This window comes from Aquarana catesbeiana, linkage group LG04, assembly GCF_042186555.1.
Source record: "Aquarana catesbeiana isolate 2022-GZ linkage group LG04, ASM4218655v1, whole genome shotgun sequence".
Classification (NCBI taxonomy): domain Eukaryota; kingdom Metazoa; phylum Chordata; class Amphibia; order Anura; family Ranidae; genus Aquarana; species Aquarana catesbeiana.
The window spans coordinates 335,271,923-335,284,250 of record NC_133327.1 but is presented as its reverse complement, the minus strand read 5'-3'; the positions used below and the strand labels follow the sequence as shown (position 1 = coordinate 335,284,250).

General features: G+C 45.5%; 1 protein-coding gene across 1 annotated transcript in view; it reads left to right on the top strand.

Moving 5' to 3' along the window:
* The first annotated feature begins 8,975 nt into the window (after positions 1–8,975).
* The window catches only part of RNGTT (RNA guanylyltransferase and 5'-phosphatase), a 543,333-nt gene continuing 539,980 nt past the window's right edge, over positions 8,976–12,328 (top strand). Inside the window, exon 1 of the mRNA XM_073626921.1 lies at positions 8,976–9,346. Coding sequence (XP_073483022.1) covers positions 9,283–9,346 — 64 coding nt within the window. The 5' untranslated portion in view covers positions 8,976–9,282. The remainder of the gene's footprint in view (positions 9,347–12,328) is intronic.

Sequence of the window (12,328 nt, the reverse complement as noted above, 5' to 3'; positions counted from 1 at the left end):
TAAACACAGTTTACAATGCTTAGCTATGAATGGACAAAGTCAGCGATCACCTGCTCCTACCTCCGCTCTCCATCCTAACAGATCTGGGAGGGGGGGCCGGAAGAGAACCCGTGGAGCACAGAGGGGGACTGGCAGGAGGACGGGGACCAGGGGAGGACCCGTGGAGCACAGAGGGACACTCGGAGGAGGACAAGGACCAGAGGAGGACACGGATAGAGGCAGTAGGACACCGGAGAGAGGGGGGAGGACACCTGAAGCCAGAGGAGGACGCAGGGGACCGTCGGGGGTAATCGGTGCAGCGGTGGGGGGAGTTACAAGCCCGAATCCCCCTGCATAGCCTTTCAGTAAAGCAGCTGACAGCCGCCGGAGGGAGAGGGAGAGGGAGAGAAGTGGCTGTCACCAGCTTTATTGAAAGGCTATACGGGGGGATCGGTGCTTGTAACTGCCCCTGCCGCCACACCGATCACCTGTGAGGCTGTCTGGCCCCCCCCCCCTGCTACACTGTGGATGCCTGGTCCGATACAACAGGTATCGGAATACATCGGAGCATTTGCACGAGTACCGATACTCATGCAAATGCTTGGTATCGGCACCAATACCGAAACTAGTATCCGGTATCGGTACAACCCTAATTAATAGCGTCCCTGGCCCGGGTGGCTGCAGAATAATCCATCTTAGCAACATTTATGTGAACACAGAAGTGCACTGGAGTCAGACGTTACAGGGGTTACTGGAAGATACAGGTTGCTCTGCACTGGAGTTGGCATTGGAAGCCTCCATGGTTTTCTCTGTCCTTCTATGTCTTGTATTAAACTGCATTAGGTTTTCTGTAGTAAGCTGACATCTATTGGCGGTTTTGGGCCGTTACAACTTGTTTGCTAATGTGATTTTGGTATCTTCCTCTGTCTTACCCTCCTTTTTAATGCTAGTTAGTTTAGTTTCTTCTATGTTCCTTTAAGTAATACTAAAGTCTTGTTCTTTTTTTTTTTTTTTTTGTACTTTTTATTACATTTTATAGTATACACACAACATCAGCCACAAATTGCGGAAATCAGCCACCGGTTACAAAGACTTGTTTTTTTTTTTTTACTTACCTGCTTTGTGCAGTGGTTTTGCACAAAGCAGCCTGGATCCTCCTCTTCTCGGGTCCCTTTTTGGTGCACCTGCCCCACCCTCCTGTTGAGTGCCCTCACAGCAAGCAGCTTGCTATGGGGGCACCCAAAACCGAGACACAGCTCCGTGTGTCCATTCAGACACAGAGCCACAGCCCAGCTCTGCCCCCTTTATTTCCTCATTGGCTGACTGACTTTGATTGACAGCAGCGGGAGCCAATGGCACCGTTGCTGTATCTAAGCCAATGAGGAGGGGAGTCCCAGGCAGCATAGACACTCCTGCAACACCGCTGGATCTAGATGGGGCTCAGGTAAGTATTAGGGGGCAGATGCACACAGAAAGCTTTTTATCTTAATGCATAGAATCATTATTATTATTATAATACAGGATTTATATAGCGCCAACAGTTTACCTAGCGCTTTACAACTTGAGGGTAGACAGTACAAATACAATATACTTTTATACAGTAGGAATCAGAGGGCCCTGCTCCTTAGAGCTTACAATCTAAGAGGGAAGGTCAAGAATGCATTAAGATAAAAAAACCTTCTGTATATACAACCCCTTTCAGTCAGCGTTAGTTTTTCACAGAGACAGGGTTTAGGAAAGCCATTGATTTTTTCCACTTCAAAAAATTGGGAAAATACCCTCTCTACTGCAATTAGCTGAAGTAAAATTGTGTTGGATTCAACTTCTGTGTTTTATTGAAGAGTTAAGCTGCCTGTGGATGGTGCCAAGACAGCAGGTGACCATACTGTCCAGACAGACTGGGTCCAAAGACTGGGTCAATGCATAAAGCGCCATTTAAAACAGAACAAAATATGCATACTGAAACTGATACCTAAACTTCAGCTTTAATAGAAACATAGAAAAAGTGACGGCAGGAAAAGACTGAGTAGTCCATCGAGTCTGCCCATTTTGTTTTTTTTAATTTTCTTCTTTATTTTTATTTTCTTCTTTATTTTATTTATTATTCTGAACCACTGAACAAAGTAACCTATAGTAATCTGCGCTAATCATATGCTAATCATCTTACTTAAATATTATATTGTGTTCAAAATTTCTTTTTATGAGCACACACATTATACCAAAGTCATTTAATAAGGCCGATAATGATATAAATAGACAGAAAAAACAAATGAATTAGTGTGACAAGAAAAGATGTTGAGCTCCGATAATCTGTAACTGTAGTGATATATCAGTCTGTAATAAACCAAGTTCATGATAGTTTACTGTTATACCACGTACACATGATCGTAATTTCCAACAGGAAATGTTTGATGTGAGCTTGTTGTCGGAAAGTCCGACCGTGTGTATGCTCCATCGAACATTTGCTGTCGGAATTTCCGCACACAAATGTTTGAGAGCAGGTTCTCAAATTTTCCAACAACAAAGGAAAGTCCGAGCGTGTGTACACAAGTCCGACGCACAAATTTCCACGCATGCTCGGAATCAAGTACAAGACTGAAGCGCTTGGTCTTGTAAAACTAGTGTTCGTAATAGAGACAGCACATTCGTCACGCTGCAAACTTTGAAATCTTTCAATGCAATGCATTCTCTTCTTCTTTATAATGCTAGAATAATGAAGTTGTTTTGCTGCTGATATTCACACACAGTTCTGAGAAACTGATTTTTTATTATTTCTCGTGATCTCCTGAATAATCGTTGTTTTTGTTTGTTTTTTTTCTCAAGATCTCCAGAATAAACTTTATTTTTTTTTTTTATAGTGATCTACTTTTTTTTTTCTCAAGATCTCCATAATTTTTTTCTTATAGTGATCTCCATAATAATTTTTGTCGATTTGTGTGTCAAGTTACCACAACACCATTATTATCTTGTATTTTTTAACCTCAAATAGGTTGGTTGGTGTTGGTGTCCCTTGTTAATTGGACATTGTATTTTTGAAATGTACCTGCCTACCCACAAACAAACTGTTCTTTTTGAAGTAAAACACATAGCCAAGTATTTCTCCAAACACAATTTAAAAATTTAATAGGGGTCATAACAAAATAAAGAGGAAGGCAACGCTGGAGAAACAGTTGGTATTGGTGAAGCCTTTGTGCCCCAGGGCAGACATCAATTATTTGACAGGCAAAATTGGTAGCCTGAGGAGTCCATTTAATAGGGAGCCCAATACGTTCAAGGACTCCGAAAAATCGGGAGCAGCAGCAGATGACATATACAGTGGGATCGGAAAGTATTCAGACCCCCTTAAATTTTTCACTCTTTGTTATATTGCAGTCATTTCCTAAAATCATTTAAGTTCATTTTTTTAGGTCTCTCCAGAGATGCTCAATTGGGTTTAAATCAGGGCTCTGGCTGGGCCATTCAAGAACAGTCCCGGAGTTGTTGTGAAGCCACTCCTTTGTTATTTTAGCTGTGTGCTTAGGGCCATTGTCTTGTTGGAAGGTAAACCTTCGGGCCTGTCTGAGGTCCTGAGCACTCTGGAGGTTTTCGTCCAGGATATCCCTGTACTTGGCCATATTCATCTTTCCCTCGATTGCAACCAGTCGTCCTGTCCCTGCAGCTGAAAAACACCCTCTCAGCATGATGCTGCCACCACCATGCTTCACTGTTGGGACTGTATTGGACAGGTGATGAGCAGTCCCTGGTTTTCTCCACACATACCGCTTAGAATTAAGGCCAAAAAGTTCTATCTTGGTCTCATCAGACCAAAGAATCTTATTTCTCACCATCTTGGAGTCCTTCAGGTGTTTTTTTAGCAAACTCCATGCGGGCTTTCATGTGTCTTGCACTGAGGAGAGGCTTCCGTCGGGCCACTCTGCCATAAAGCCCCGACTGGTGGAGGGCTGCAGTGATGGTTGACTTTCTACAACTTTCTCCCATCTCTCGACTGCATCTCTGGAGCTCAGCCACAGTGATCTTTGGGTTCTTCTTTACCTCTCTCACCAAGGCTCTTCTCCCCCGATAGTTCAGTTTGGCCGGACGGCCAGCTCTAGGAAGGGTTCTGGTCATCCCAAACGTCTTCCATTTAAGGATTATGGAGGCCACTGTGCTCTTAGGAACCTTAAGTGCAGCAGACTTTTTTTTTGTAACCTTGGTCAGATCTGTGCCTTGCCACAATTCTGTCTCTGAGCTCTTCAGGCAGTTCGTTTGACCTCATGATTCTCATTTGCTCTGACATGAACTGTGAGCTGTAAGGTCTTATATAGACAGGTGTGTGGCTTTCCTAATCAAGTTCAGTTAGTATAATCAAACACAGCTGGACTCAAATGAAGGTGTAGAACCATCTCAAGGATGATCAGAAGAAATTGACAGCTCCTGAGTTAAATATATGAGTGTCACAGCAAAGGGTCTGAATACTTAGGACCATGTGATATTTCAGTTTTTCTTTTTTAATAAATCTGCAAAAATGTCAACAATTCTGTGTTTTTCTGTCAATATGGGGTGCTGTGTGTACATTAATGAGAAAAAAAAAATTAACTTAAATGATTTTAGCAAATGGCTGCAATATAACAAAGAGTTAAAAATTTAAGGGGGTCTGAATACTTTCCGTCCCCACTGTATGTCTCAAGGCGGTGGTCTTACAACAGCCTGCGTCTTTTGCCAGACCACACCAAACCCGGGCCATCACTCTCAAGACTTCCTTGAACGCTTCCTTCCAGGCTGTGGCTGTGTTGTTGGAGGTGTTGCTGGAGGTGGTGGAGGAGTCATATGGTTCAACTCACAGATGTGGCTTTTATTGGTGAGTTGGCCCCTCACCCCCTTATTTAGGGCCTGAAATATTACCTCCTTACAGATGAGGCATTGGCCCTCCTCCATTCCTAGCATTTCACTGGCCGTCATACACGCAAAGGCCTCGTGGACACTAGGGGTGGTTGGGAGGACTGCAGTAGCCTGCCGAATCAAAGTAGTCGCTGACTCCTCCATGTTCCTCGCCTTTCTGGTCCTTTTTGTTGGAAGGCGGAGGGGAGGAACCTGGGATTCTGTCAGGCTACTGGGCACGGCCACCTCCTGGCTGCCACTTTCTACGGCCACCTCCTGGCTTTGACTTTCCACGGCCTCCTCCTGGCTGAGACTTTCCTGTGTATGAAAATGGTACATAATTTTAGTTTTTTGGTCATCAATCACACACAATTTTGAGCTCAGAAAAGACTATCATTCTGACCCCAGCATTTTTCATTCTTGTCCCAATCATTTTTGGCTACTACTGTCTATTGATATGTAAACCACTTTGTTAAATCAGAAATTAGTGATCAATAATAGCATCTAGTTAACGTCATTCGTTTTTTGACAAGAAATATGTTGAACAATGCTATACCTGCCTCAAGCTGGGCTCCTCCACATCTTCCTGGGTGGAAGGCCCAGGTTGTACATCAAGAAGCCTCATCTGATGTGGAAGGAAGTGTGGAAGGAAGTGTAGATAGTAATGGCCTGGGTTCACTCTGGTCTGACAAAAACCGCAGTCTGTCATAGTACCGGAACCTGGGGACATAAATGTCATCTGCTGCTGCTACTGATCTCGTGGAATCCTGGACCTTTTTGCGCTCCCTATTATATGTGCTCTTCAGGCCACCAATTTTGGCCTTCATATAGTTGATGTCTGCCGTGGGAATCACCGGCTTCACCAATTCCAACAGTTGATCCAGTTCTGCCTTCCTCTTTAGTTTGTTGTTATAATATTGGTGTTTTACTTGCCACAGACAGGTCATCTCTCTGTACTTATCAATAAAGTTTGGCAAGAAATCTGGATCTGTAAATGTATCCATTTTATCTGCAAGACACAACACAAGACAAACCCTAATGCCAGGCTAAACTCTCCTAATCTTGTCCCAATATAGGCCTCAATCTATAAGCAGTATAGGCCACTAACCACCGATGCCCCAAGTTAAAATTGCACCTTCCTTTGCACGATCAGCGCTTACGCTACTCTGTCACAGATTGTACCTACGCTGCATGCTTGTTATGCTTTATATACACTGCGCATGCATGAAACTCCGCCCATGACCTTCTCTCTAGTGTATTCCCTGCCCCTTCTCTTTCGGCGCAGTGGGAGAGCACATGGCGGAGAGACAACAGGTGCGTGAGAATAGCAACAACGACGAAAGCCTGGAGCCAGAAACGCCCCGATCCAGGAGGTGATTTAAGGCTTCATATATGTCCTTTGTAGAGATGGTGGACATCTTGAAGAGGGCCGACTTTGATGGGAAGTATGGACCGTACAGAAACCCAAATGTGAGAAAGGCCAAGATCATGACTAAAGTTGTGAGAAGTCTGCAGAGGAATTTTGGGGTACGACAATACAAGGAGCAATTGAGGAAATGCTGGTCAGACCCTAAATTGAGGGAGCACGATCAGTACAGAAGGATCAGGAAACTGCTTCTAAAAAGTAAGTATTTGTCGTGTGATCCTATTTTATTATTACTTGCATGCTGCTCCATGTGCTTTTCTTTACTGTTGTACTGTATGTCATGCTTATGCAATAGAGTTTGTTTGTCAGCTTACCTGTCTCCATGTGTTCATCTCCAAAGACCAGCTGTCTCTCACCTGACTGCTTTTATTAATTCTCCTCTAGCATGGCTCCACCCCAGCTCCTATCAGAGAACTCTATATTAACCTCTGCACTGCAGGTCAGCCCTGCTGATCAACCTTTGTGTGTTTGGCTTCCTGTTCCTGCCTGCCGTGTGTGCTACGTTTATTTCTGTTACCAACCTTGGCGTGTTCTATACTATTCCTGTCTGCTCGTGACCCTGACCTTTTGGCGTGTCCCCGACTATTCCTGTTTGCCTGTGACCCTGAAACTTGGCGTGTACTCTGTTGTCCTTGTCTGCTTGTGGCCCTGACCTTGGCTTATTCCTTTACTATCCCTATCCTTCTGTTGCCTACTGTGGGTGTGAGCTGGGGGTCGCGACCTGGAGCCAGTTGCAGCCCAGTCCATCCTCACCACTAGAGGCTCTGGTGAACACCTGCTGGCTCTTAGACTCCGCGCCCCAGGGAATCCTACACTCTAACCCCGATGGGATCCATGTTGGTGTTCCAGCGGCCCTGCCTTCCTTATACCCAGACTCCCATCCGCAGCAGTCAGCCGTAGGGTCCACTGCCTTGCGGTGCACTCCTGATCCCAACGGTGTGCATCTGTCACCTAGCCTCAAGGTGACCTGACATTGTACAATTTAAACTGGCAAGTTTCAGGTTTGTGGGCACAGTAATCGTCCATAGTAAACATTGTTCGTTCGCCCACTAATACAATGTTTTTGTTAGATGCAGGTTAATTACATTTGTTCATGCCTATTTGTATTGATAGAAGTTTATTACATTGTTGTCTAGATGGGTTTGTAACTAGAATGAAATGCAAACTTGATTCAGTGTAAGGAGAGGACACTCAGGAGCTGTTTACACATCTGGATGCAGGAGCACTAGTGTGGGACACCAGAACACCCTTTTTAGGGTGTCCCACGCAGGTGCTCCAGTGGATACTAGGGGTGTGATACTTTACCAAAAAGTTTGGTTATACTTTAAAGTGGGACTTTAGTCAGAAAATGAAGTCCTAGTAGATTACTTCAAGATGGCCCCTTTTGCAGGTATAGCTATGTAAAACGTTACAAATAAGTGTCTCTACTATTTAAAATCCAGTAATACAGTGTCTCACCCTGCTCTCTTGCTCTCCATTTTTAGGCATTTTTAGGCACTACCGAATTTGTAGGGGTCGATCTGCTGACAGCTTTAAAGCAGAATAAAGTCCTCCTATCCTTTACAGCCAAGTAGGCTGCTTCTGTTTGATCTGCAACTGCCATGGTGCTGCACAAGTGAACAGTTATGACACCAGCCATTTGATGGTTTGATAGTTTGGTTAAGGACACAAGCAAATGTGACAGTTAGCAATTCCAGGACTATAAGGGCTAGTTTACACTTGCTTCAAAAGCTAGGGAAGAAGGTAATTGAATACCCAGGTATGTAATGGAGTGGTTGTTCCATGTAAATGGAAAGTTAGTTCGGCATTGTGTACATAGGTCAGGGGGTAGTGTGACATTAAGGGCATCAGATTTCATAAAGTTGATTTGGAGGTTTGTTAGATATTTGAAAGTATTGAAGTCTTTAAGTAGGTTCGGGAGTGTGGTGAGAGGTTCAGTAAGAAAGAGGAGGATGTCATCTGCATACACTGCTATTTTGTAGTTGTGATTGTTGATGTCTATCCCTTTGATATCAGGGTTTGCTCTTAGACGTCTTAGAAGTGGTTCTAGGGTGAGAACAAAGATTAGTGGGGAAAGTGGACAACCTTGGGGAGTCCTATTAGAGAGTGTAAAGGCATTCGATAGGTGGCTGTTTACTCGGACTCTGGCAGTGGGATTAGCATAGAGTGCAAGTATGAATTGCAGCATACGTGGAGGGAGGCCCAAGATTTGTAGGGCTTCAGACATGTAGTCCCAGGCCACTCTATCGAATGCCTAAGAACATTATTTTTTATCAAGTTGTTATGAGTAAGGCTCGGTTCACACCTAAACCGGCCACGGATCGCACAGCAACGTTGTCCGTCCCTGTTCTCCATTTCAGGGATGGATCAGGGCAGAATCTTTGCCTGAATTCGGCCCTGAAACGGAGGCAAAGACGCACAGCGCTGTGCGCTCCGCAACCGCCCCGGAGACATGTGAACTGGCTCCATGGAGAGCCAGTCATATTATTCTGCTATGTGAATTGGACGCGGTGAAAACCCGCATCCAATATGCATAGGTGTGAACCCACTTTAAACTTCAGGGACATTAGAAGGCAGTTCCCCAGGCTCTGTCAGCTTTCAAGCCACATATAAATATGAACTGTAGAAGGGGTCCAAGGCACTGGTATTAGTAGCAGCCTGCAGTTCCGATGTTCGCCAGTAGATGTCGCTTTAGCTACAACTGCATCATCACCAGATGCCGGAAGTTTCCCCTTGCCGGAAGCTTCTTCCCCCGGCGAAGTGGGTGCCGCGGTGCATGCTGGGGCCTGTGCTCCACTTTGAATGGGGGAGTGAGAATAGCGGGCGCCTGGTGGGATACTGGGGGGTACTTGTACAGAGGGCTGACGTCACGTTTTGGGATCGCAGGCTTGTGAGTGGCTGTAGGAGAGTCACGTGATAGTCGAGTCAACAGGAACAACAATAATAAGTGTGTCGTGCTGAATCGTAGTGTGTTAGTACGGACATCATCCTCCGTACTAGGTGCCCCGTGTAAGCACAGCATGGCTCACAACAAGATCCCACCCCGGTGGCTGAACTGCCCTCGCAGGGGACAGCCAGTGGCAGGTAATTGTGTGCTGACCATGTTCGTGTAAGTCACAAAGCTGGGACAATGAGAGAGAGGCTTCTTATGTCACAGCCTATTGGAATCACATCAGATCCTTATCCTGGCCTGTCAGCTTTGTGATTTGAGCTTTATCAATGCCCACTATTGTGTATATTATTATGAATCCTGATTAGGGATGACCTCTGATATCTCCAGATCCTAATCCAAACCCACCTGAGTCATCCTACCAGCAAGCTGTCCCTGTACTGGGCCAATCATAAACGACCGAGGCATCCCCTGCCTCCCAGCTGCACATATAAATGGGACGTAGATGGCGGGGGATGCCTTGGTCATTTATGAGTGGCACCGATACAGTGACAGCTTGCCAGTTGGGTATGGGTTCGGTTTAGGATCTGAACATACCTGAGCTCATTCCTAGTCCTGATGGCCTCCTGGTGTTGATTAAGGATGAGCTTGGGTTTGGTCCAAACCGAACCTGAAAGGAAGCTGTCATTCCCACCCAGTCAACTGCAGCAGGGGCATTCCCTGTCCTGCCGCTGGACATATGCAGGGGGCGGGAATTCCCATCACGTGCAGCAGCGGGATAGGGAATGCCCTGGCTTCTGTTAATTAGGTGGGAGTGACCGCTTCCTCCTGGGTTTGGTGTGAACCAAGCTCATCCCTAGTGCTGAGCTACTATCAGAGGATCTTTTCAGTATTGGATGTGTCTTAATGCTGGCTTCTATTAAGTAACGTGTTATAACAACACATAACATAAAGATTAGAGATGGGCTTGGGCGTGTTTGAAACCCAATGTGCTCGATCCCGCCAGGGAGCCGACACTGCACACGGCTAATCACAGTGAGACATTTCCTGATCTGTGCAGCTGTGGACTGGGAAATATCTCACTGCCTGTGATTAGCTGTGTGCAGTGGCGGGATTTGGCATGGGGGGGGGGGGTGTTCAAACACACCCGAGCCCATCTCTAATATAGTGCTACCATGGAAGCCTTCTTGCTGGGCATGCTCATTTTAGGGAACTTGTCATGAAAAAGATATATGGTCTGGCATCGCTTGAATACTTTTTAAAAATGCTGGTTGCTTGGCTGTCATGGTGATCCTGCCTTCAATACTTTCCAAGTTACTGACCCAGAACAGATATGTGGATTGGAAGTTCTTACTCCTCTTGTTGCATGTCATTGACTAGTTGGGGATGATTTACTAAAACCGGAGAGTGCAAAATCTGGTGCAGCTTTGCATAGAAACCAATCAGCTTCCAGTTTTTTTGTCAAAGCTTAACGCATTTGTTACCCTAAAAAACAGATCCTGTTCCCTTAAAGCATGTTATACAGCACAGTTCTTGTGCTGTGTCATTTGGCCCCTTCTATCACCTAAAATACCTGGCTGATCCTGTCTGGCTATACCCTCCCCCTGTAAACTGACTACAGTTTATAATGGTTGCTGAGCCCTGACACCGTGGTCAGTTTATGGGCCTCTATCATCCGCAGCCCTACTCTGTCCTTCTCTCTCCCCCGCCTCCTCCCCTCCTGCTGCTCTCATAACTACAAAAAAACAAAACTCCCATCCCCTCTGTAACATAACAATATGCTCCCTTGTGCCTGTGTTTTATAAAAAAAAAAAAAAAAAAAGCCGATCTGTACCTATTTCAGAGCGTCTCCCTCTGCTCTCCTCCCTGGCTGACGTCAGCGAAGGTGCTCGGCCCTGCCCGCTGGAGCTGTCAGCCGGGCAGAGGAGAGAGAGCCGAGGAGTCACGTGTGCCGCTCTGATATAGGTACAGATCAGCATCTTTTTAGATAACACAGGGATACATATTACAGAAGGGATGGGAGGTTTTTTGAGTGCTTAACAACCACTTTAATTGAACAAGCTGAAGGTAGAAGCTGATTGACTACAGTGCACAGCTGCACCAGATTTTGCACTCTCCAGTTTTAGTAAATCAACCCCCAAGTATTGGGCTTCATTCACACTGCTGGCCAACATGAGAATTGGTGATTCTTACTAGTAGAGAAACTATGCCCATGCATAGAGTTTGTGCAAACAGCCGTATTTGTACTTAGCACAGATTAATGGTCATCGCTGCTGCAGTTCACATGTAACCACTCATTTGAGTAGTTGTGTGATTAGAGACTCTGATTTCCCTGGACGCCGATTGGGGTTGATTTACTAAAACTAAAGAGTGCAAAATCTGATGCAGCTGTGCACAGTAGCCAATCAGCTTCTAACTTCAGTTTATTCAATTAAGCTTTGATAAAAAAAATAACCTGGAAGCTGATTGGTTTCTATGCAGAGTTGCACCAGATGTTGCACTCTCCAGTTTTAGTAAATCAACCCCTTTGTGTCCATAGAGTTTTTGGCTGCATGCAAACTGGTTGCAGTTAATTGTCAAGTTTGTAAGTGGCCATAGCACAGATAACTTCTGCATCTGAACACAGTTGTCTATTCGCCTGTCTGAATGAGGTCTGAAAACCTTGACGCCATCTCCAGGTGATCCTTTATGTGGGGAGTGAACAATGAGGTTGAGGTGGCTTCCTGATCACTTGATTGTTGTTGGCTGTCACTACAGTCATATGATCTAGAACACATCCTGCTGGCTCACGATCACAAACAGACCAGGAGCTGGTGGCTGGGTGTTAGAGGTTGTAACTAAGGATGAGCTCCGGTGTGTTCGCACAGCCCACGTGCAGAGCCCGCCAGGAAGTCGGCACTGCGCTGCGCTAATCACAGGCAGTGAGACATTTCCCGATCTCTGTAGCCGTGCATTGGGTAAATGTCTCACTGCCTGTGATTAGCGCAGCGCAGTGCCGACTTCCTGGCAGGCTCTGCATGTGGGCTGTGCGAACACGCCGGAGCTCATCCTTAGTTGTAACCAAAAAAAAATATCCTGTTCCTTTAAAGCATGTTAAACCACATAGAGCTTGTGCGGTGTCATTTGTCCTTTTTCTATGTTGTAAAATACCTGGTTGATCCTGCCTGTTCCTGTCT